This window comes from Canis aureus, chromosome 11 (genome assembly GCF_053574225.1).
Source record: "Canis aureus isolate CA01 chromosome 11, VMU_Caureus_v.1.0, whole genome shotgun sequence".
In the NCBI taxonomy this organism is placed as follows: domain Eukaryota; kingdom Metazoa; phylum Chordata; class Mammalia; order Carnivora; family Canidae; genus Canis; species Canis aureus.
The window spans coordinates 59,432,341-59,458,533 of NC_135621.1; the positions used below are offsets into that span (position 1 = coordinate 59,432,341).

General features: G+C 39.7%; 1 protein-coding gene and 2 long non-coding RNA genes across 6 annotated transcripts in view; 2 read left to right on the forward strand and 1 right to left on the reverse strand.

Annotated features, from left to right (window-relative positions):
- The window catches only part of PNPT1 (polyribonucleotide nucleotidyltransferase 1), a 50,612-nt gene extending 47,899 nt beyond the window's left edge, over nucleotides 1-2,713 (reverse strand). Inside the window, exon 1 of one of the 2 annotated variants that reach the window (XM_077915446.1) lies at nucleotides 2,520-2,713. In XM_077915446.1, the coding sequence (XP_077771572.1) occupies nucleotides 2,520-2,680 (161 nt within the window). In that variant the 5' untranslated portion in view covers nucleotides 2,681-2,713. The remainder of the gene's footprint in view (nucleotides 1-2,519) is intronic. The other variant, XM_077915445.1, reaches the window with a different exon arrangement.
- The window catches only part of LOC144324173 (uncharacterized), a 164,945-nt gene that overhangs the window by 50,484 nt on the left and 88,268 nt on the right, over nucleotides 1-26,193 (forward strand). For all 3 annotated transcript variants that reach the window (XR_013389584.1, XR_013389582.1, XR_013389583.1), the window contains one exon: nucleotides 25,193-25,313. This is a non-coding gene — a long non-coding RNA (uncharacterized LOC144324173). The remainder of the gene's footprint in view (nucleotides 1-25,192; nucleotides 25,314-26,193) is intronic.
- On the forward strand, nucleotides 2,120-21,149 carry LOC144324175 (uncharacterized). The gene is made up of 3 exons (XR_013389587.1): nucleotides 2,120-3,146; nucleotides 18,539-18,697; nucleotides 20,881-21,149. It is a non-coding gene; the product is annotated as an uncharacterized LOC144324175 (long non-coding RNA).

The following is a 26,193-nucleotide window of genomic DNA, read 5'->3' on the forward strand; positions in this document are numbered from 1 at the left end:
TGAATGAATAACTAAAAAAAAAAAAAAAAAAAAAAAAAAACCTTGAAAACAACAAATAAGGGGATCCCTGAGTGGCTCAGCGGTTTGGCACCTGCCTTCGGCCCAGGGGCGTGATCCTGGAGTTCCGGGATCTAGTCCTCCATCGGGCTCCCTCATGGAGCCTGCTTCTCCCTCTGCCTGTCCTCTGCCTCTCTCTCGTGTCTCTCATGAATGAATAAATAAAATCTTTTTTTTAAAAAAAGAAAACAAATAAAAAGGATTAGGATGAGCAGTAATTTCTATTGGTGGGTAGAAGGATGGGAAAAGGTAGCTGAGGAAGAGCAGAGCTGGCTGCCACAGGCGGTAGAACTCTAGGGAGAGATGTTTAAAAACAAAACATTTTTAGAAACATCTGCACAATAATGTGGAATGTAACAAACCACCTTCCTCCAACTCCTACCAAGAAAAAACTAAAAAGACAAATATCTTTATGATTCAGCCTCTGCCTGTCATTTGGTTTTACCTTTTATGCTAACCTCACATTTCACCTTTTGCTTCATCAATAGTGAGCTATTTGTAGCTACTCAAAATGCACTCTTACTTCCCTGTAATTGCACTTACCACTTTCTTCCTGCTAATTTCTCCTCCTCCCCCTTCAAGATTCACCTTTGATGGCAAGCTTTAGGGTGGGGTAATAAATATGCCTTTGTGCTCCTTTGGTACCCCATTCACACCTCTGCTACAGTGATTTTCCCAGTACTGCACCTGTGTTTATCTTACTCGCTCTCAGACTCTGTATCTACTGTACCCTGTACATAGTAGATGCTCAATAAAAGCTTGTTGAAATGAAAATTAAACAGCTGCCTCAGAGATACCTCTGAATATTAAGTACAGCATTTGAAAAACACAATTATAATCTAAAGCATATTTACAATATATATCTACAATATAATACACATGGTAACAAATATAAAAATGAATGGTATATAGTCAAATTCAATAAATGCTACAAAAAAACAAACTTAATACAAAGATGAAAGAATTGATTTACCCAGCTGGTATGATATTCATGAATCTAGTTGTTATGCACAGGCTCAAGAAGAACTAAGTACAAGAGATCCAGGTTGACTATAAATGAAATATTTAAAGTAGATTATTTATGGAAAATTTGGAAGGCAGGAGCTAATACTGTTGCTTTGCGACCCTTAAAAGAGTCCATTTAGCACACAGCAGGTTCTGAGGTATTTCTTCAAAGACTATTAAGTCATTGAAAAATGGAAGAGATTCTCTCCCTCAAAAAATCAGAATCAAAGAATGCCAGAGGTGGAAAGTGCCTTAGAGATCTAGTCTAGGGATCAACAAACTATATAGCCTGCTTCTGTACAGCCTTTCAGATAATTTTTATTATATATTTCTAAAGGTTTTGTAAACACACACATGTATGTAACAGACAGTATGTAGCCCACAAAGCTTTAAGTATTTACTATCTGGCCCCTTACTGAAAAATCTAACCCTTAACGTAGACCAGTCTTCTCATTTTGCGACAAAAAAAGTTAAGCAACTTGTTCAGGATCAGTCATTCAGTAAGTTAGAAAGGAAGACCTTTAATCAATGGCAGATTTTTTTCAGCTTTTCGTACAAAGTAGGGTCAAAAATTTTAAAGTACATTTTAAAAAAATGTAGATATATAAAGTAAGCATTAGCAATTTCATTCACTCTAAAAATGATCCGTTTTTAAAAAGTAATTTTAGGGCAGCCCCGGTGGCTCAGCGGTTTAGCGCCGCTTTCAGCCCAGGGCCTGATCCTGGGGACCCGGGATCCAGTCCCACGTCGGGCTCCCTGCATGGAGCCTGCTTCTCCCTCTGCCTCTGTCTCTCATGAATAAATAAAAATCTTTTTAAAAATTTTTAAAAAGTAATTTTAGATGTGAATTATGGCAACCGGACACATGGAAAAAGTATAGGTTTGGAAAGAAATACAAAATCCACTGAGTCTCAAAGTAGGTGACTCTGAGAACGTTACCCCTTTGGAGCCTCTGTTTTAAGTATGAAATGGGGTAAAAGCACCTTTAGTGCAGGTTTATAGTATGTGTCACATTCCTAGCGTCCAATAAACCTACGTTTTCCTTCCCTTCCTACTACCTAAGGTCAAATTGGCCCTGCATTTCGGCAATAAAACGGACTGGATGACCTAAGCATCCCCCGTCCACTCCTCCTGAAGTGGAATGTTGCCCACTTCCAGGAATGCCGGCAAATAAAGGGGATGAAAGTCGTGCTGGACAGACGCAGCTGAGTCAAGGAAGCCGGAACAGGGTGAAAGGGAGGACACAGGAGCAAAGGACACGAGGCTGAGACGGCGCGGGAAGGGGGAGGGGCCGGGAGACAGACTCAAACCCAGAACGGGACATCTGGCATTTAGGTTTGGGATAAAGAAGGGCAAGAGACCTGCGCTGCCGGATTCCTAGCCTGGTGGGTGACTGCCCCTCGGGCTGCCGGGGCAGGGCGCCTTGGAAATGACAGAGAACGCAAACTGCTCCTTACCTGCTGCCTAAGTCCACGGCCACAGCTCGGAACCCCGCGCCACTCCATAGTGCTCGCACCTGCAACTGGGTGAGCGCCCGACCCCGCCCTGGCAGACGGACGGGGCCCTCGCGGAGCGGCCGGAGCCGGAGGCACGAGCAGCAACGCCTGCAGGCCGCCATGACACCCGGCACGCGACCACCGCGGGCTGCACCCCGATTGGCTCGCTCCGCAGGCGCGGGGCGGGGCCTGCGGCAGTTTCGTTTCCGCGGTGCTGGGGGCGGGGGAACCCGTGGCCGCGGTACCCAAGTCGCCTTCTACGGAGACTAGAGAGGGTCAAGCCTATTTGAACGCAAATCGTGACAACCGATCTTTCCTATTTGAGCATCCGCCGGGGAAAGGCAATTGGAAAGTTAATGCCTTTTGTGTGTGTGCTATCGTAGTATGAAAGGAAGTCCTAGAAGGATGTAAATAGTAATAATAGAAGCCATCAGACAACACATTATTATGTGGCTTCTGTGAACTGAGAATTAGAGGACAATTTGTGTAGTGGACCATGGAAAGAGGTCTCCCCCTCCTCTGCCCTGTTTTTTATTTTATAAATTTCACACAAATATTCTTGTGAAGGTTTATGTAAATTTGTTTCTAGTAAGTGAATTTCATTTCTTATTGACCTATATCATCATTTTAGGTTATCTTTGACCTCATTTGTTATTCATCTTCATTTCCACTTGTTAATATTTGGCAATTCATCTCTCTGCCCCTTTTGACCAAATATTACTGTTCTTTAAACCAACTCTTATTAAATGAAAAATGCCAACTACTATTTAAAAGAAATGTTTTGGAAGATGAAGAAAAATAGTTTTTGGAATTTGATAAATGTTCCGGGGGTAAAGAAATCTCTCCCATCCCTCTTAATCCTGTCTTAGAACATCTTTATATAGTTCCTTGTATGAACCAATGATAATTTTTTATTATTATTATGAGGGTCATAGTTCTCTTTTAAGTCATAATCTCCTTCCTCTGAGAAATCCAAACCACAAAATCCAACGTGGTTTTAAGAACTAAGGATTTGAACTTGAAACACATGAATGTTTTAATGGTAAAGTAGCTCCCTGGCACCTTGGTTTCCAGGAGCTGTTAGCACTGATTTGGAATTTCCATGTCAATAGAAAGGATTACTACCAACACAGCTAGGGATATTTAGTGTGTGTGTGTGTTTTAAGATTTTACTTATTCATGAGAGAGAGAGAGAGAGAGAGAAAGAGGCAGAGACACAGGCAGAGGGAGAAGCAGGCTCCATGCAGGGCGCCCGACGTGGGACTCAATCCCAGGACTCTGGGATCAGGCCCTAGGCTGAAGGCAGCGCTAAACAGCTGAGCCACCGGGGCTGCCAGATACTTAGTGTTGAAGTTTTTTTACCTCTTTCTCTACAGTTGGCTTAACTCCTGGTACCAGTGTTTTCCTGACCAACCTATTGAAACCTGTCCTAATGACGAATTTATCATAATCTACTTGCCATAATACAAGCATGACTTTGGATTTATAAACTAAGAATACTAAATCTTCTTTTGGTAAAGCACTTAAGTACTAGTTAATCATTTCAAACAGGTGGTGTTGATTTGCCTAATAGTTTAGAACATAAATTTGGTCTTGAGTGGTCCCAGTTTTAACTCTGCCACTTCCTAGTTGTTTGACCCTCTCTCTCTCTCTTAAGTCTGTTTCCTCATTTATAAAAATGGATACTAATATAAATCTTCTAAGGTTTTTGTTAAGATCAAATACGACAGAGGATGTAAGATGTTTATCACAATACCTGGCAACATTGTCAGCGCTCAATAGACGGCAGCTATTCACCACCCTTTTCTTAATTTTCCATCTAGTTTCCTCCATTTGAAATACCAAACAACCCTCTTTCCTGTAGAGCTCCATGGATCTGTTAAGCTTTCGTCCAGCTGGAAATACTGGAAAACAATATTTAAGTCCCCCTGTTTCCTCACACCCACCCAAAATAATTGATATGGTAGTAATTGTTTCATAAATTTAAAGGCAAATGTGGGTATTGAAATTTGTTATGAAATAGTCTTAAGATGATCCAGGCTGTTTATATTGTTTGGTGTCTCTCTTGATTGGATGGGGGCCCCCAATTGTGGGGCAATGATTGGGTGGAAGCTGGTGACATGGGCAGTAAAAAGATTCACACAAGGCAGAACGTAGGAGATAGAAGTTTACTGAATACACTGCACTTGGGTGGCCAGCAGAACAACAAAGAAAAGACTGTGGAAGGAGGCAGTGAGTAGGGTCTGTTTTTAAAGGGGGAAGGTGAAAAGGTGTGACAATATATGGAATTTTCACTTTTTTGGTAACTGTGGCTGGTTGTAGGTAGCCCATTGGTTACTTAGGCCCCATTGGCCTGTCTATATTCAGCCAGGGGTTGCTCTGGGCCCTTTCTACATTCCATTGCTTACCCTGTTTGCCTAAAAGCAGTCTCTACATAAAGCATTTTAAGACTAACACAGGAACAGAAATATAAAATGCTTAAAATCTTGTGGTTGTGAGATAGGGAAACTGAAGGACTATATAAAAATATGGTTTTTGCTCCTTTCCCTGCTTCCATTCTTGCTAGGACCTGCACCTCCACCTTATACCTGCAAATAGTATATTTCCCACTTGTAAGGGACAAAGACTTAATGATTCCTTTAGAATAGATAACATCTAAGGAAGGACTAGATAAGAATGACTGACAAAGCTTTCATATGCATATTCTAGACTAGCAGAGACAGACTTCTCTAGGCCAAGACCCCCTGGCTCCAAACATCTGGGATCCCCAAAATCAGTACTTTTTAATGGAAACATGACCAAAAATCTGTCACAGAATTTTGAGACCCATTAAAACAAAAGTTCAGTGAGGATAAATAAATAAATAAATAAATAAATCTACCAGCAATATTTCTCAGATCTTCTTTTCTCTTTTTTAAACTCCGATGAATGTGCATCAAAATATTTAATAGCACTGCCAGCTCTGAGTAGCAATTTTATTTAAGTAAAGCATCACTGCATTAAATTACTGTTAATAAAATTTAATTTGGTTTGTAGTTTGATTTATAAAGTATATACAATTATTTTAGCTTTATGACTGTATAAGAGGCACAAGATAAAGGACTTTGTGTCTTCTTACATATTTGTACACAAAATATCAGTGGACACCAAGGGGGTCCATGAAGTTTTTTTTCTCTTGAAGGAGTGTAGCCAGAGGGATCTTTCTAAATTGCAAACCTAATTGTGTCTCCATTCTGATTAATTTTCTTCAGTCACTTTCTAATCTGTGTTTTGTGTTGACTATAAACTGTCCTTATTTAATAGCTTCATCTATTTTTACTTACTACGTATTTTCTTCCTTCCTCTCATTTTATACTTCAAGGAAACTGAGCTACTTGTTCCCCTTTAACATACAACCTTCTCTCCTGCCTCTGTGTCTTTGTATGGATGATTCTGTGTTCTTGGTACATATTCTCTCCAGTGTGTCAGTCTGGCACAATCAGTTTTCAGATCTTACTACTGGAAGACTTCAATACTAGCCTCTGACTTCCCCACACTGACCTGTGGGTATGGTCTATGTCTATCTTAACACTTTATTAATTAATTTATACAGTCATTTATTTCCATCCATGGAAATGAGTGTGGGAGTATGTATTGTACAGTGGTTAAAAGTGCTGGCTCTGGCATCAGATTGTCTAGGTTCAAATCTCACCTGCCGCCTCCTAAACATGTGACTTGATAAGTTGCTTACCCTTACTACGTCTCAGTTTCCTTACTTATAAAGTGAAAAGGAGGGATCCCTGGGTGGCGCAGCGGTTTGGCGCCTGCCTTTGGCCCAGGGCGCGATCCTGGAGACCCGGGATCGAATCCCACATTGGGCTCCCGGTGCATGGAGCCTGCTTCTCCCTCTGCCTATGTCTCTGCCTCTCTCTCTGTCTGTGTGTGACTATCATAAATAAATAAAAAAATTTAAAAAAAAAGTGAAAAGGATAAAAAAAAAATCTACCTCTTAGGGTTGTTAGGCAGATTTAAGTACACTCTTATTTTTATGTAACTTAGCATAGTCTCTGGCCCATGGAATACCTGCTTTATGCCAGGCACCACGCTAGGCTCAGGGGATATAGGTGTGTCAAGACAGTCATGGACGTAGTAATCCCTTCTTTATGGAGCTTGAAGTCTAGTATGAGAGAATGACAAAAACACAACAAAAGAAATGAAAAGAAAAATTAGAGTGTGATTAGTAGTAAGAAGGAAATAAACCAGGTGAGAAGACAGAGAAGAATGGGATGGAAGAAAATAAGGTAGTCAGGGAAAAACTCTCTGCCGAGACATTTAAGCTGCCCTGAATGATGAAAAAGAGACAGGTTCTGAAACATGGGGGCAGGTGAGAGCTGTGAGTTGTGGGGGTAGATTGTCCCTGAGTTGGGAGAGAATTTGACTTCTGTGAGGACTTGGAAAAGCTGGTGTGGCTAGAGAGTAGTAAGTAGGAGTGTGGTGGAGATGAAGTAGGAGAGGGATACACTGGAAAGTTTAAACTGGGAAGTGGCATGACATAGTCTATATTTTAAGATGATCCGTCTGGAAGCTGAGTCTAGAACGGATTGGAGGAGGATAACAGAGAGGTGTAGAAATGGAGTAATGTGATGGCAAGGGTGACAAGGAGAAAGGATGGAGAGATTTGTAATATATTTTAGTGTTGGAATTAATAGAACTTGTTGATGAATTGGATACTGGGAGGTGTAAATTAAGACTACTAACAGGTTTAGATGGATCAGAAATGCAGTGTCTGAGGCACCTGAGAGCAGCTGTCAAGACAGTTGGATCTGAGCACAAAGGAAAGGACTAGTGTAAATATAAGAGTAATCAGCATACCAGTGATATGGTAAGCCACAGAAATGCTTTAATCACTTAGAAACATGGTAGAGATAAAAGAGAATGCCCAGGTCTGAGTCCTGAGGAGGAAGAGGCTGCCAAGGCTATGGAGATGGAGCCAGCATTGATGCAACAGCCAAGCTAGGTTGTATTATGCTGGGTATTTTCCATTTGCACCCACTCCACCCATACCCTTGGCTCTTCTCTGTGCCCTTTTGGGAATGATGTATGGTTAATACATCCACCTCCCTGGCTCTTTTTTTTTTTTTTTTTTTTTTGGTTGGGTTAACCAATGAGAGACACCAGCAGGAGATCAGAGGGTAAGGTGAAAGAGAAACTAAAAGTATAAAACCATAATTCTGTATGCTGTAGCAGTGACTACAACCACCTATCATTGCATCATTTGCCAGGTTGTCCTGCTTGTTTGGCTCTAGCTATCACTCCAATTATTCTGTTTCTTCTTGCCACTCTAAGTCTTCAGAATTTCCTACTATTGGTCATCACTCAGTGCCTTCACCATTCTTCATTGTTCATTCCAGAATCAGCTTTACCCTCTACAAATAGTCTCTTCATTAAATTCTCTTTAGAACTCCTCTGAGTGTGCCCTCTGCTCCTTGCTTCCCTTTGTACTGCTCTTCTGAGAGCATGCTCTGGCCTCTCTCCTAGCAGTAGACCACCATTACCTGTTAGGAGAAGCTTGTTACCCTGGAGGTGGGAGGTGAGGGGCATGCTATTCTCTGCTGTTCCGACTAACCCTTGGTTTTAGGAAAGTACTGTATCCCTGGATTCTTAGTGCACCTGCCCCTCTCCCAGCTGTAATTCTGGGCCAGGGATAAAAAGTTATGTTCTGTCCTTCCTCCACATGCAGTGGGTTTTCACAGTGCCTTAGGAGTAACAGCATTTGTCACATTCCATACTGCATAAAGCTTTGATTACCATGGAGAGATAGGAATCCTAGATAGGATCCTAGATATCCTAGATAGGGCTTTTGCTTTCTCCACAGTGGCTACTGTGTGTCTGCCCCAGGCATGCATCTTTCTCGGGAGTCTTGCTTGTACCCTAGTCTTTTTTATGAGTACTCAGTGAAATCCAAGGAGAGTCTGTGAGATGTTGTGAATTCCTGTGTCTGCAGTTCCCAAGGGGTTTTAGTCCACACTCAGCCCTTAGTGATTAGTTAAAAAGTCTACTTGAATTCTTCTTCTTCTTTAAATATTTTATTTATTTATTTATTTATTTATTTATTTATTTATTTATTTATATGAGAGACACACAGCGAGAGAGGCAGAGACACAGGCAAAGGGAGAAGCAGGCTCCATGCGAGGAGCCCAATGTGGGACTTGAACCCGGGAATCCAAAGGCAGGCGTTCAACCGCTGAGCCACTCAGGCGTCCCTCTCTGCCCTCTTCTTATCTGCCTTAAAGCAGAGCATAACATTCCCTTTCCTTTTGTAAAATTTCCCCTAAAATAGATTCATGCCATCTACTGTACCAGGATGAGGAGCGTGACCATTATCCAGAGATGGAGGGTTGGCATTAAGATGAGTCTGCATAAATATACCTTACTAAAATAAGTCATCCATTAGTTTCCATCATGTATTTCCTTCTCATTTTCCCACAGAGTATCACCTCAAGAAATCCAAACCTCCGTTACTTTGTCTGGCGGCTTTATTTTAATTTTATTATTATTATTATTATTTTTACAATTGATTGCTCTTTCTTAAAATGTACAACCCCTGAATCTACTTCCTTCGGCTTTTGCTTCTTTTTTATGAAGCTGCTATGCATGTAAAAATATTAACATTGATAAGATTTGTATGTCTTTTCTCCTGTTGATCTCTTTTTTAAGTTTAATTTGCAGACCTCAGGACTGAAATGAGTAGGTAGAGGAAAAGCTCAAGAAAACACCTCTTCCTCATTACTATATATTCATTAAGAAATCTGTGACTGGCAGATTCCATGACTGACTTCTTATTTTCTGCTCTGAGGAAAGCAGTAACGGTTTAGAATAGTTCCATCCTCTGGAATGCGCACCCAGTCTTGCTGATATAGATAGCAGGCATCTCTTCTATATCTTCCCCAGGAGGCAGCCTGGGTGGCTCAGTGGTTTAGCGCCACCTTCAGCCCAGGGCCTCATCCTGGAGACCTGGGATTGAGTCCCACTTCAGGCTCCCTGCACGGAGTCGGCTTCTCCCTCTGCCTGTGTCTCTGATTCTGTGTGTGTGTCTGTGTGTCTCATGAATAAATAAATAAAATCTTTAAAAAAAAATCTTCCCCAGGAACCAAGTGACCTGAGCTGTTTCGAGGTTCTGAGTTATTTGAAAAACTGAAAACTCTCACCTGCAGGGAGAGGGTAGGAGCACGTTAGGTAATGAATGCATGGAGAATACTTGCTCCTACATATTTGGACAAGAATTAGGAATAGTGAAAACCCCTTCAGCCTATCTTTGTTTCTTAGGTTACTGAGATTTTCTTCCATTCCAATAAAAGAGAATCAGAAAGAAGAGATCTGCTTCAATGAGGGGATCGCCCTTAATTTTTTCATACCTTATAACAGCTAGGTTTTGGTATTCAGGCCCTCGGTCTATGGGTATCGCCCTATGTGTCAAGACACCTCCTATCACCATTGTGGTTATTTGTTTCTTCTACCACCACTAGTCATGGTCATTTTCCCTAGTAGATGGATTTTCCTGTACTGGCCACACTCCTGATACCTTCAATTCATTGTGCAAATTGGCTCAGAGAAAGTGTTACAGAATTGTGATGAATAGAATCAATTTACAAGTAGACTTTTGCATGAGTTGTGTGTCCTTAGGAGTCTAATGAAATGTAACCTGAATTAGATTATTTAAATTTTAATGTCAGTTAGTTGTTCTTAGGGATAGTGGGATCATTGTTCCTTCTCACAAAACAGTTTCTTTAAAGTCAGCTTAAATGAACAGTTAATTGAACACAAAAGCCTGACCTTGCCAACGCTGCACTGCATGCTCAGTCAAATTAGTTCAGACTATTATGGTTTATATTAAATATATTTGTCATTTGTAATTAACATGGATTAAAATTTGGAGGAAATTTTTGGACTTGTTTTTGGTTGATTATGCTACTGGGAATTTCAGACCATATTAATATTTTCTCTTCTTAAATTTGTTCTTTTTTTTTTTTTAACAGGGTAATTATGTCTTTGATTTGATTTTGGAATTGGCTGACTAATACTTGCTCAGGAAGAGCATAAAACCATCCTTTAACCAATTTTCTCCTTCTTTCTTTGACAACTAACATAAAAGTTTCCTCTGGAGAGAAGCAATCCATACATTTGGGTTTTGGGTCATTGTATAAGATGATGGTATCGGTCGAAATTTAGAATGTTGTGGAATCACTTAAGGTTTTGTATTAAAATCCACTTACTCTGTTTTGGTTATGAAATAGGTGGCTTAGCAGACAGGCCTGAGCTATCACCAATGAACAGACTATTGTATGAAAGGTAGCTTTCCATTATCATTGTCAACCCTCATTAAAATCACGAGCTTTTACCTTTTCATGGCTTTGTTCTGTTTTAAAGAGATGATGTTCAGGGTTTTTGAAATGTTTACACTTTCTTGAAATATTTTCATTTAAAATAAAACTTCTTTTGTGGTTGTACACAGGGATCAGTCTTCTAAAAGAGGAGGAGGCTTTGAAGCTGAGCAGTAATATTAGCTTTAATATTTTGTCTTTTTCAGTCTTTCACAAAACTTTCAAAAATTAACAAGTTCATAAAAATTCCATTTGGACACCTGCATTTGCATATTCTCTTCCTTTTAACAATCTTTATTTTTTTTTTCCTGCTTGCAATATGCATCATTCTCATTTCCACTAAACATTTATGGAACATATACTATTATGTAAGAAAACAGCAATTTCTGTTGCAAATGCCTGCACATTTTTGCCCTTTAAAATACAGACTCTCATGGACTCCTAGCAAGGCAGTACTGATGTGGGAAACAATGGCAAAAGAAAAACATTAAAATTCCTTACTGCCTACAGCCCACTGACAAGTCCTTGAAACAGGCAGAGTGACATTCTTCTGGGAACTCAGTTTTCTGGATGTTAATACTTTGCTGAGCACAAAAAGCAATCTTAGCTGCCCCTCAGGATCCTGTGAGTCTACTTTAACATATCAAAATACCCTTGGAAAATTCCTTTATCTCTACCCTCCAAGATGTATGTTGGCAGTCGTCCCCTATGCATATGACCACCAATGTACCTCAGAAGTGTTTCATGATTAAGGTTTTATTAGACGATAATAACCCAACAATAGCTAGTAATATTCCTAACAATAACTAGCACCCTCAAGGTCCTGGAAAACTTGCTTCCAAAATTCCTGAGAGAATTTTACTGTCCCTAACCCCCTCCCAACTTGAAAGTATATAATAGGCCACTCCTTATGACCCTAGTGTGGCTCTTCCTGCCCACAGGTCCTGTCCCCATGCTTTAATAAAACCAGCTCTTTGCACCAAAGATGTCTCAAGAATGCTTTCTTGGCCATCAGCTCCAAATCCCAACCATTCCCTACATCAATGCCAGGGTGAAGAGGGCATTTGAGATTTCTTTTAGGCTGCAACCTAGTTCTCATTAGGCCTCTTTTAATTTGGTTTTGGCCTTAGAAACATAGCTTAGTTTAATTGTTCATGACTTAATTTGCTTCACTTTCCCAATAAAAATTTAATTATTCTTCTCACTCCTCCCAATTTTTTTTTTTTAATTTTATTTATTTACTCATGAGAGACACACAGAGAGAGGCAGAGACATAGGCAAAGGGAGAAGCAGGTTCCATGCAGGGAGCCTGATGTGGGACTCGATCCCTGGGATCATGCCCTGATCTAAGACAGATGCTCAACCACTGAGCCACCCAGGCGTCCCACCCCCCAATATTTTCTTATGGTAAATTTTAGTTTGAGTCTTTGTCTTTTGTAAAGTTTGATTACTTTAATTGTTAGGAAGATATATTTGTATGAATTAAATTCTATGTGATGTGGAAGTATTGGGGTTTGGAGCTGACAGCCAAGAGAGAATTCTTGAGACATTTTCAGTGCAAAAAATGTGGTTTTATTATAGCACAGGGACAAGACCGGTGGGCAGAAAGAGCTGCCCTGGGATTGGGGAGGAGCAACTGATTATATACTTTGGAATTGGGGGAGGTGAAGACAAAGTTTCCAAAGGGACTTTCATATGCCAGAGAAAACTCACAGGATACTAGAGGCCAAGGAGCTCTTGTCAAGATAATGTTGTTTTTCCCTCTAGCAAAGCATTAACACTAAGATTTGGGGTTCCTGGAGGAATGCTATATTCTGCCTGTCAAAGTATTTGTCAATGGGCTGCAGGTTCTAAGGAAATTTAATTTTATCTACATTTCCTTTTACCTTCGTTCTCCATATCATATGTACATTCAAATTGTAACCCCTTCTGATAAAGAAGTAAATTCAGATACGGTACTCAGAGTATTAGGGTTCATCTTCAACAATGATTTTTATTGAGCCTGTTGGGTATATAGGTTCCATGCTGTTTTCATATTTGTTATTTTACTTAGTTATAAAGAATAGGGGAACATGGCCGTAAAGACTTGGCCTAATATAAATTCATGAGTAATGTATTATGGGGGAATTCAGATAATATGGAAGACTGTCTTCTCTTGAGGAATTTGCAAGGAGGCATAGAAATATAGTGAGATAACATTTTGAGATACTTATTCTTCTTTTCCAATATTTTCTGCTATCTTACCATTCTCACGCACTCAAGAAATAACCTGAGTGTAGTATTTGTACAGTCTCCAAAAAAAGGTTGCTACAAGAAAGAAAATAATAAATACTGGGTTTTTGAGTTTTAAAGTAGATGCAGATAATTCTTTGAAAGAAATTATTTGTGAGACTTAGTGCAGAAATTTCTGCATATCATAAAAAACAGATTAGAAAGGATGCAGGATGATGCAAATTCATTTTTCCAGTATTTTTAAAAAGATATCCTAGCGAGAGGAAAAACAGAAAGGGCTGACAATAGAAACTTCATGGAAGTTTGAATATCTGTGAGAAGTGGGGATTTCAGCCAGAAGAGCTATTTTTAGTATCTTAAAGACTTCTGTCTTGATCATTTTGTTCATGCTTGTATGTTTATTTGATATGTTTTTCCACCTATATTTCTTCTGGCTGATATTTGGTTTATAAGAATGCATTGGAAAAGCACAAGGATTTAGGGAAATGGACTCCTTAGGAGGCTACTACAGAAATCCGGTTATGAGATAGATGATGGAGGTCTTTTTTATTTTTAATTATTTTTTTAATTGGAGTTCAATTTGCCAACATATAGCATATCACCCAGTGCTCATCCCGTCAAGTGCCCCCCTCAGTGCCGGTCACCCAGTCACCCCAACCCCCCCCCATCCACCTCCCCTTCCACTACCCCTTGTTCATTTCCCAGAGTTAGGAGTCATAAGATGATGGAGGTCTAAACTGAGGTGTTGGGAGCAGCCCCGGGTAGCACAGCGGTTTAGCGCCGCCTGCAGCCCAGGGTGTGATCCTGGAGACACAGGATCGAGTCCCACATCAGGCTCCCTGTGTGGAGCCTGCTTCTCCCTCTGCCTGTGTCTCTGCCTCTCTCTCTCTCTCTCTGAATAAATAAATAAATAAATAAATAAATAAATAAATAAATAAATAAATAAATATCTTAAAAAAAATAAACCGGGGTGTTGGGAGGTCGTTGGAAAAGAGTGGACAGATTCACGAGATGCTTAGGAGGTAGAATTGATGAGATTAGGTGACACACTGGATATTGGGGAGAGGGTATGGAAAGAGTTACATATGATATAGTATGCTTGGTTTAGAGAGATGTGAGCAATTGTGCCTCTCCTAGAGAGGTGTGAAGAAAGTCAGAATTGGGGAAAAAAGATGAATTCGGGTTTGGTCATGTTCGTGTTTTTTAATGATTTTATTCTCCTCTAGTCTAAGCTCCATTTGGTCAGCTAGTTATTCCAATGCTATTTTTAAAAATACAACCTATTCTGCTATAACTCAATAGCATCATTCCTAAGATACTTTTCACTAAAGTATGTTATCAAAACAATTGTTTCAGTAGAAAAAGGAAATTAGGAGTTAGAGTTTTAGATGGGCAATAACCAAGTTATTTTTGCTGCAGGGATTTCAATAATAAAGGAATTTAAATATAAATGCATTTAGTTATTAGATGCTAAAAATAATAAATTATACAAAAACTGACAAAACAAACTTCATTTTCTTTACATTCCACTCACTCCAGAGCCTCATTTTCCTTTTTACTCTTTGGCCTTGACCTGGTAATTTTGTTGTTTACAGCACACCACACAAATACCAAAGTTAACATCAGAGTGAATGTATACTTAAGTAAATAAATATTGGACATGCCAAGAGAGTAGCCACCCATTCCAGCTAAGTGATTCTGTGTCACATACACATTTTCTCTACTCACTCAGCATTAGCTCTCTATCACAATCAAATTATCAAACTATTAATTACATTATATCATTATATATGTTATGAAAATTAGCACTTTTGGGGAAATGGTTGCTATTGTACCTCCCCTCCATGATGTGATATATCACCTTTATAAAATGCTCAATTCCAGGTAACTTGGATTTAAAAAGAAGCTCTCCAGGATATTCTGATACTCGGTCAGCTTTGTGTACAATGACTATGAGAATATAAAGATATGTACTGTAAGCCAGAATTCCTCCTCTCTAGTAAGTCACAGTCCTGCAAGTGAAATAGCATGAATATAACCAACATTTCATAATTGAAATAGCATTTCAATTTAACCAACATTTATTGAATGTGTGAGGCACTGGCTAGAAGTCAGAGCTACAAAGATAAAAAAGTCATAGTCTTTGCCCTCAAGCCTGGTAATGGGAGGGACAAACATATAACTGGATGATCTTTTTAATCCATGGCAAGATGTGGTAATGGAAGCCATGTGCACAGACTACTGAAGAAGTCCAGAGAAGCTTCTGGGAAAGATGAAATTTTTTTTTTTTAAATTTTTATTCATTTGTGATAGTCACACACACAGAGAGAGAGAGAGAGAGGCAGAGACACAGGCAGAGGGAGAAGCAGGCTCCATGCACTGGGAGCCCGACGGGGGATTCGATCCCGGGTCTCCAGGATCGCGCCTTGGGCCAAAGGCAGGCGCCAAACCGCTGCGCCACCCAGGGATCCCAGAAAGATGAAATTTGAATTTTGAACCAAAACAACTGGTATGACTTCATTAGGTACAGAAGAGGGACTGAGGGTGGCTGGGACTATTGCTGGCAAGAGTAATGCAACACAGAAGCCCTGCAAAAGGAGTGCTGAAGGGAAGGCCAATCCAGGCAGAGCAAAGGCAGAGAAGTGTAAAATACCAGTGTCTTCAGGGAATTAGAATCAGTTTGCTGTTACTCAACTGAAAGTGAAGGTGGAAAGTTGTAGGATACAGAATACAGGATGGAAGCTTCTCTGCTGTGGATCTTGGACCATGCTCTGTGGGCAGTAGAGAACTATAGATGGAGTTAAGCAGGGGAGTCATGTGGAGTTTTGAATTTCCAAGAGATGTCTTGTATGATGATGTGGAGGATGAATTTAAGGAAATAAGTAAGACCAGATACAAGAAGAGAGTAGACACTAATTGCTACGGTTCTATGATCGATGAGGTGGCATTATAAGAGTACTCAGTGGGAGCAAATGCAAGAAATGCAAGAGATGTTTGGGGAGTACAAAATCTGGCCCTGATTTACTGTAGGGGTGAGGATGAGGGAAGAGGATTTAGGATGACTCCCAGGTTTCTGAAAAGTTTAGAATGGGAGAGATGATGATGTCGATTTTGGTTGTGCAAAGTTTGAGATACTTATCAACCACCCACAAGGATTTGTCCTGTAACACAAGGCCAGAAATAACAAATGGCTCAGAGGAAGTAGAAATAAACCTCAGAGAAGCAGAAAGAATTTCTAGTTTGCAGAATCAGGAAAGATGGAATCATAAAGAAGGTGGTGTTTTATTTAGGCCTTGAAGGGATGGTAACATTTGCATTTAGGGATATGATGGGAGGGAAATGTCCAAGCAAAGGCAAGGCACTTTGAGGGTATTGTTTGAGAACAATGGACACTTCTTGTTTGTGACTAGAGTAAAAAGTTTGTTAAAAACCCTGATAATGGGGATATGGTTGAAGTGGTGGTTTGGAGCCAGGTCATGAACAGCTTTCAGGTTCTGTGCATAATGGGCATTGGGCTTGGGCAAGATGCTAGCAGAGCTATGCTTTGGGGAGAATGATCTCAGGAATTACATGAGACAAAATAGAGGCAGTGAGATTGAAGCCAGATTAGAACAGTCAGGGTGCTGCATCTGGAGAGGAGGAGACCAGCAGTGAAAAGGATTGAGTAACTCATTGCATTTGAGAGTGAGGCTCAGGTCAAAGGTTATAAATGGTTGGATTATAAGGGATTGAGAAGATGATGCTGACTCATTGAAATGAAGGAGCCTAACAGAGAAACAGATTATAAAGATTATGTGTGTTTAAAGTACTAGGGGCAGCTTTAAAGAGAAAAACTACTTGTGTCCCTACTTGTTTTTTCCTTTGTTACAGGCAAAGAGATTTTTTAAAAAGGGAAGGAAGTAGTGTGCCATACTGGTTAAGATTGTAGTTAAGAATTCTTGGTTTTAAATTTCTGCTGTGTTCTTTATTAGCTGTGTACATTTGAGTAAGTGTTCTAACCACCGTAAGTCTGAATTTCCTGAACTGGAAAATGAAAATAGTGAGAATATTAATGCAGTAAGGTTGTGAATAATAGCACATAGTTTGCATTCAATAAACAGTAGCTGCTAAAAAAAAAAAAACAGTAGCTGCTATTATTAGAACTCTAAAAGAAGGGAAATGCAAAATATAAGTCTAATTCAGTTACTACGTTCAAAAATACAATTCATTCAAAATTTTTACTGGCTCTTCTGATGGACTAAAGGATTGGTAAGAAATCATCGATGTCATGTTATAAAAATCCAGCTGGTGGTTATTAGCATCTGTTCAAAATCTAGAGATTACCTCCTGAACTCGATTAATATTTTAAAGATGTCCTGAGCTAAATCCCTTATGCCTAGCTCTGAACCTATAGGTATGTGCTGTGAATTTAGAGAGGTCCATGAAGTGGGTCAGGACACTTTACAAAATACAAAAGATAGCTTTATAAAATGTCAGATAAATGGAAACAAGGCTGATAACTTCAATAAAAGTCATAGGCATTTTGTTTTTTTTTTAATATAAATTTATTTTTTATTGGTGTTCAATTTGCGAATATATAGAATAACACCCAGTGCTCATCTCATCAAGTGCCCCCCTCAGTGCCCGGTACCCAGTCACCCCTACCACCCGTCCCCCTCCCCTTCCACCCCCCCAGTTCGTTTCCCAGAGTTATGAGTCTCTCATGTTCTGTCTCCCTTTCTGATATTTCCCACTTATTTTTTCTCCTTTTCCCTTTATTCCCTTTCACTACTTTTTATATTCAGTCATAGGCATTTTCAAGTGAGACCAGTAGAATATTTATAACTTGAGATAATTTTAAGACTTTACTAGAATCCCAGTTATGCATATTAGCATGTTATTCTGGTGCTTTGGAATCTGTAATGTCAATACAAATATTTTCTGTCATCATCATAGTAATTGATTTATACAAGAATCATCAGTGGAGCTAAACCTAGTGGGTAAAAATTTGAGGAGTAACAGATTTGATTTAAATCAATGTTATCTAAAATTTAGCTTCCTTCTGTTTTCACAATGGTTCTTTTCAAAATCTCCTCTGGTCAATCTATTTCTTTATATGTATCCTCAATACACAACGCATTCACCAATTTCAAAGGGTTCAAATAGTAATGAAAATCTGTTATTATTTAGCAAAGGAAACACTCCTGCAGCCTTTGGACAATGTAGAATTTCATTCCCACCAGAGGGCGCTCGGTTGTTACTTAAGTCACCATTTTGGGTTTGGGACTTTGCAACTCAAAAAGTAAAATGGAATTTTTATTTTGTACATTTGTAGGTGAACAGACAGGTTGGAGGATTAATATAATCTTAATATTTTAAACCTTAGGTGTGTCTTGTTTTTACTTTCAGATTAAAGATAATTACCTGAATGACATAGTAATCAGAAACCCTTACAAACCAAACCAAACCATAGAACAAAATAAAACAAAAAAATGGAAACTTCCACCACCTAAAAATCAGTTTTCTTCAGCAAACACTTCCGGTCCTGGTTCGTTGCAGTTTTGAGAGGTATTGTTCCTTCTTCATTCACTTACTCAGGAATCAGGTTATTGAAGGCAATGGGTGGCCAGGATGAAAGGAACTCTCAGTTTTAGGGCTTAGATGCAGGGTGCTGATAGTCCTGTGAGTCTTGCCCTCTGTGAGGCTGTGCCAAGGATCCTCAGTCTTCCCATCAGCAACACCAGCATCACCTGGGAACTTGTCAGAATGCAGATTCTTGGGCCCCACCCTGGACCTTCTGTGTCAGAACCTGTGAGGTAGGGCCTGGCAATCTGCATTTTTTTTTTTTTTTTTTACAAGCTCTCTGATTCTGATGTATGCTACAATTTGAGAACCACTAGGATGGACACTTTGTTTTTACAAAGCGAGCTGCTTTTGGGCAATGAGAGCCTCAACATTATTGTTCGGTTTTCATTCTGAGAATCAAGAGCATTTTCCCCCAGGCTACGTCTCAGACTTTTTAGACAAAGGGCAGCCAGTGTCAGAGTGGTTTTCTACCTGCTTCAAGCCTCTAAAGGGACTTGTCTTTCACCAGTCAATGGATGGAAGTTGTGAAAATAGATCACTCACATGTAGAGGGAACCAAGAGTCAGTTAAGAATTGTTTTTTTTCAAAAAAAAAAAAAGGATTGTTTTTTCCCAAAGATTTTATTTATTTATTCATGAGAGATAGAGAGAGGCAGAGACATAGGCAGAGGGAGAAGCAGGCTCCATGCAGGGAGCCCTATGCATGACTCAGATACTGGATCCTGGGATCACACCCCAAGTAGAAGGCAGATATTCAACCACTGAGCCACCCAGGCATCCCTCAGTTAAGAATTTAGTAAGGAGGGACATATGGGTGGCTCAGTCATTTAAGCTTCTAACTCTTGGTTTCACTGAGGTCAGGATCTCAAGGTCAAGAGATCGCCCGGTCAGCCCTGCCTGGGGCACCATGCTCAGTGCCTAGTCTGCTTGAGGTTCTCTCTCCCTCCCCTTTGGCCCCTTCCTCTATTTGCAAGCATGCTCTCATGCTCTCTCTCATATAAAGTATTAAAAAAAAGAGAATTTAGGAAGGAAGTGTAGTTCAATGGTTAAGCCTACAGATTCTAGATCCACCTTACCTGCTTCGAGTGACAGCTCTGTGTGATATTAGGCAAACTGTTTTTTTTTTTTTTTTAACCTCACTGGGACTCAGTTTCCTTATCTGCAAATATGGGATAATAATACCTATCTCATATGCTTGTTATGAGAATTAAATTAGACAGGATTTCTAATGTATTTAGAGCAGACCCTGGCACTATGTGTTTAGAAATAATAAGCTTTACCATCCTGCCAGCACAATCCTGTCATCTTTGGCTAGCAACAAAACAACCATAATCATACCTTTCCCCAATTCTTTTTTTTTAATGATTTATTTATTTATTCATGAGAGACACAGAGAGAGAGGCAGAGACACAGGCCTCTTTTAATTTGGTTTTGGTCTTAGAAACATAGCTTAGTTTAATTGTTCATGAGTTAATTTGCTTCACTTTCCCAATAAAAATTTAATTATTCTTCTCACTCCCCCCAATTTTTTCTTTTTGAAGAATTTATTTATTTACTCATTAGAGACACACAGAGAGAGGCAGAGACATAGGCAAAGGGAGAAGCAGGCTCCATGCAGGGAGGCTGATGTGGGACTGAATCCCAGATTCCAGGATCACGCCCTGAGCCAAAGGCAGACGCTCACCACTGAGCCACCCAGGAATCCTCCTTTCCCCAATTCTTATGGGAAAATCTTAATGTAAACAATCTCCATCACATTTACACAGGTGACAGGAGTCCTAGGGACTCCTTTGGAGTCAAACAGGACTTTTCTTTTGATTCTAACTATCCTACCTAATAGATGTCTGGCTTTGAGCAAATTACTTAACCTCTCTTTAAATCTCACTTCCATTTTTATTTGTAAAATGGGATTATAATACACATCTCATAGGGTTTAGTGTGAGAGAAAGGAACACAATCAGTGGGTAAATTGTAGAAATAAAGCATTGTTATCTGTACACTACAGTTCCCAGGAAATGCCATAAAGAGTGTAGGATAGTGCTTGGCACATAAGAGGGCTCAATACACATTTGTTCCTTCTCATTCACAGCTTTATACATTTTGAGTATTTGGGGACCTCTTAAATCACCAAAGTGCTAATTATATTCTTGTGCTGTTTACTTTCAGCTTCACACTTCAGCTCCTGGATTTCTGGCCTAGAGTGACTGGGAGAGTTCTGTTTTCCCTTCTCACTCAGGGACCTTTTGGGATAGATTTTCTAGTCAGCTCTTTCCCACCTCTTTAGGCTGAGTTTCACCTAAGATCACAAAACTTGTATTTTTCATTGTAGAAAATTTGGAACATTTCAATAAAGCATAAATAAGAAAATGAACTTTGCCAATTGCTCTCCAAAAGAAAATATCACAGATGATTTGGTGCATTTCCTGCTAGACTTTCCTCCCTTTGCTTAAATAAAATTGCTGTCATAAACTATGTTCGATTTTCCTTCTTGCCTCAAGGCTTCTATAGATGTGATCCACTTGGACTTGTGTGTCCTTCCATGGTCTAGGATACTCCTTCTTTCCCCACCCATTTCTCCTATCCCAGCCACCTCTGATGCTTCGGATGAGGCTAGGTCTTTCTGTTAAACACTTTCAAAGCATGGTGTACTCATTCTGGACTTACTTCTAGTTCTTAGTGATATATTTCCTATGTGATTATGTGAGTAGTATCTATCTCCATGACTAAACTGTAGGAACCACGTCTAGTTTATTCACAACTGCATTCCAAGTGCCAGCACAATGCTGGACACATTGTGTATCCTCAACAAATAGTTTTGAAATGACTGAATGAGCAAATGAAAACTGTTGTAAGCACTTTTCCATGCTAGACATGATCTTGAGTGATTTTAACTGACACGATTTTAACTTATAAATGGCAGAGTGATAGGTAAGATGTTTCTCTTGGGATTTCAAAGAACTCCATGGTTTTTTTTTTTTAAGATTTTATTTATTTATTCATGAGAGACACAGAGAGAGAGAGAAGGAGAGAGAGAGAGAGAGAGGCAGAGACACATGCAGAGGGAGAAGCAGGCTCCATGCAGGGAGCCTGACGTGGGACTCGATCCTGGATCCCCAGGATCACTCCCCAGGCCAAAAAAGGCACTAAACCGCTGAGCCACCCGGGCTGCCCCAACTCCATGGATTTTTAAAACAGCCTGTTGTGGTGGGAGGGTCCCTGGGCTGGGAATCAGGAGGACCCATGTTTTCCTTTCTGTTTTACCAGTTCCTATGATCTTGAGTAAGTCACTGACCTTCACTGAACCATATATATATATATATATAGTTTATTTGTTTACTCATGAGAGACACAGAGAAGGCAGAGACACAGGCAGAGGGAGAAGCAGGCTCTTCTTAGGGAACTTGATGTGGGACTCGATCCCAGAACCCCAGGAACACGCCCTGAGCCAAAGGCTGACACTGAATCACTCAGTCACCCAGGCATCCCTGAATCACATTTTCTTTTTTTTTTTTTTTGAATCACATTTTCTTTATCTGCTCTGCTTCTCTCCTCCCAAGGAATCTCATGTATTAAATAAAAAGTGTGTGTAATGACCCTTCTCAAATTAATAAGAGCCAAGTAAATATGTCCAGACCATTTATTTCGCTTGATTGATAGATAGAGCCACTTGCAAATTTTCAGTGAAGCTCCAACTTTCAAACTTGATATTGATTCTGTTGTCAAGAAAACCTCCCATTTTAAAGCTTAATGATTAGAAATAATTGTGAATCTGAATGTCTTAAGTAGCCCAAATATGTTAACTACTATTTTATTCCTTAAAGGCAGACATAGTAGAGTTTGTTTCAATTTCTTACTTAAAGATTGCACTTAGATTTACAGTTCTTTCAAATTTCAGTTGGCTGAGCAGTCCAGATATTTTTGACAGATTGGCCAAAGAATGTAAATTAAATAGATTAAAAAAAAGCTTTAGTTTTTGAATATACTTTATGCTGTATTCAGCAGTCAAGGAATATGGTAAGATTTGGAATTTCTAAAGTAGAGTTAATATCTCTGTGATGGCATTAATGTTCATATTTGAAAGCAGGATGGAAGAAAGAAAATTTCCCACCAGTGTCTTAGATGTTAGAAATTGGAATAAGTCACCCCTATGACTAAGTTTTATTGGCCGATCCTTTGGTACTTTTCCACTGCCTCTTAAGTAATTTCCTTTCCATTTTAAGTTATGTGAAGGTGCTTGAAATGTATACATTGAAGAAGTGAAATATTTTGGGGAACAGATAAAAATTGAAAGAATAATAGAAGAGAAGAGCAGTCTCCTACACTCTGTGGAAATTGTGAGTTCATGGATAGAATGAGACAGCTTTTGTTGCAACACACTCTATTGCAAAGTGAACATTTTTCTTTTCTTCTTCATAATACCAAATAATAAATGCATAGCATTTTATCTAATTTATTTTTAAAAATTATTTATTTATTCATGAGAGACACACGGAGAGAGGCAGAGACACAGACAGAGGGAGGAACAGGCTCCCTGCGGGGAGCCCAATATGGGACTAGATTCCAGGACTCTGGGATCATGCCCTGAGCTGAAGGCAGATGCTCAACCGCTGAGCCACTTAGGCGTCCTTGCATAGCATTTTAGAAGAGGAAAATACTTTAAAGGTCCAATGTTCTTGTTTCATAGACAATATCTAACATTTACAAAGAAATTTACAATTGCTTCCAGATAACATGATTTTATAGAATCTTCAAAACTCCATTATTATCCTCAATTAAAAATGAGGGAATGAAGACTCAGAGAGCTTAAATGACTTGTTTAAGGTCACAGAGATGATAATAATAATGATGGATAATATTAATTGAGTACTTGCTCTATGCCAAGACCTCCTCATGCATGATCACATTGAAGTCTTACAAGAGTCCTAAAACCTTATACATAATACATGACAAGCTGGGATTGTAAATCAGTGCTAAGAAACTGGCATATTTTTTTCACTGAATGCTCTTCCAGAGACACAAGATAAATATTGAATAAAATTAACATGATCTTATGTTTTTAGCTTGTGTTGTGTATGAAACTGATTAATCAAGTAAATAGTATTCTCATGTTGCAGGTGAGAAAATATGGAGAATTAAGACTACCATAATAGTATTGTGCTAGCTCATGCTGACAAGGAGAGGCAAGAATCTTGTCTTTTTTTCCAACAGACTTAAGTTCCCTTTATTTGCTATGGGTTTCAGAGTGTTGAGTAGGCAATTGGCAACTGGGAGCAAAGCTAAGGATAAAGTACACTATATTCTAAATATTGGGGACCAGAAATATCACCTGCAGGATGTGATGATGAGTCAGACAAACTGTTTCCCCCCAGAAACCTCCTCCCTGCCCCCTGCCCATCATCATCTGAGACTGAACCAGTCCTCATGTCCTATCCACTTTTTCACTAGATGAGTGGAGATGGACATGTTATTAGAGTCGTGTCTTTGGCTTAGTAGAAAGTACTGTGTTTTCCCCTTTGAAGGTGCCCTGAGGACCATTTGCAGAGATGCAGAAAGTAACAGTTCCCATATACTTCCACTCCTTCCCCTATTATTTTTTTAAAAAGATTTTACTTATTTATTCATGAGAGACAGAGAGAGAGAAAGAGAGAGGCAGAGACACAGGCAGAGGGAGAAGTAGGCTCCCTGTGGGGAGCCCGATATGGGACTTGATCCCAGGACTCTGCCGCCCAGAGGCCAATAAGCAGCATCAGCTAAGAGAAGGCCACAATGCAGCACTGAAATAGACACTTGTCCCTTTCTATCTCTGCTTCTACTAGACGCTCCAAACTTTAAGCTCATCACTCTAGAGAGAAGGGCAGAGAAGTGGAGGGGAAGACTAGTCCGGGTCCTAGTCACAAATGTCTGACCTACAGAAAGGGAGGAGCTGCAAGTGAAGTTTTAAATTGGACTAGATTTCTTTTTTCTTTTTAAAGATTTTATTTATTTATTCATGAGAGACACACACACACAGAGAGAGAGAGGCAGAGACACAGGCAGAGAGAGAGAGAAGCAGGCTCCATGCAGGGAGCCTGATGTGGGACTCGATGCCGGGTCTCCAGGATCATGCCCTTGACTGAAGGCAGACGCTTAACTGCTGAGCCACCCAGGCGTCCCAGGACTAGATTTCTTTAACATAGTCATTTCAAAACTGCGGGAGCTGCCCAGAATGTTGTTAAGGGTTGGAAGTTGTACTCTGAATTCAGACTGTTTAGAACGGACATTACATATGTTCCAAAAATGTATGTAATGACCATGGCTTACCTGGACAGCTTGCCATCCTTTTCAAACATGCAGAAAGTTTTATGAGATGATGTTGTTAGGAATCAAGTAGCATCTTTAAAATCCTTCATTATTGTGTGTGCAAGGGATGAAATGGAGAAAATATAGGCCAGCAAAATGGCAGCCTCCTCCTTTCTTCTGATTATTCCTTTTTCTCCAGTAGGTATCTTGGCATCTGACCTACCAGAATGAAGATCTCAGATTCCAAGCCAACTTTTGCATCAAGAATCCTGACTGATGGAGTCAATCAAACAGTCAATATTTAACAAGTGCCTTCTATGGTATGTACCATAGGAATTAAAAGTATATAAAAATGGTTCCTACTTTCAAGGAGGTTGCAATCTTTTTTTTTTTTTTTTTAAGATTTGTTTATTTATTCATTCAGAGAGAGCAAGAGAGAGGCAGAGGGAGAAGCAGGCCCCATGCAGGAAGCCCGATGCGGGACTCCATCCCGGGTCTCCAGGATCACACCCCAGGCTGCAGGCGGCACTAAACCGCTGCGCCACCAGGGCTGCCCAAGGAGGTTACAATCTAGATAAACATATACTCATCAAAGATGGGAGAGTGTATTACAAGTGCCAAATGAACAGAAATGACAGCAGAAGTACTGTCTGGATTGAGATTGCCTAGAAACCTTCTTGCAGTGGTCATCAGATCAGAAAAGGTGAGGCTTGAAAAGTTTTGTAAGAATGAAGTGAGCAGAGACAAAGGGCTGCTATATGAGCAAATGGGCAGAGATCAGGGTGGTTTGAAAGTCACATTTGAAGGTACTGAGTCCCCTCAATAAATTCTGCATTAGCCAACTTTTCTTTGCAAGTATTGGAAACCTCTCTCAAAATGACTTAAAAATAAAGGACACTTACTTATTGGCTTATGTAACTATGGAGAACTAGATATAAAGTGGGCTGCAGGGGTGCTGTAATAAGGGCTGTAGTCCCATTTCTCTGTGACCCTCATAGCCCTCTCTTTATCTTCAGTTTGGTGTTTGTTCTTGCTAGTTGCAAGATGATTCCTCAAGTGCATGAGTTATCTTTTGCAGCATAACAAATTATCTCAAAATTTATGGATTAAGCAATAAACTTAACCTCATAGTTTCTGTGTGATAGGAATCTAGGCATGGTTTAGCAGAGTAGCTCTATCTCAGAGTCTCTCAGAAGGCAG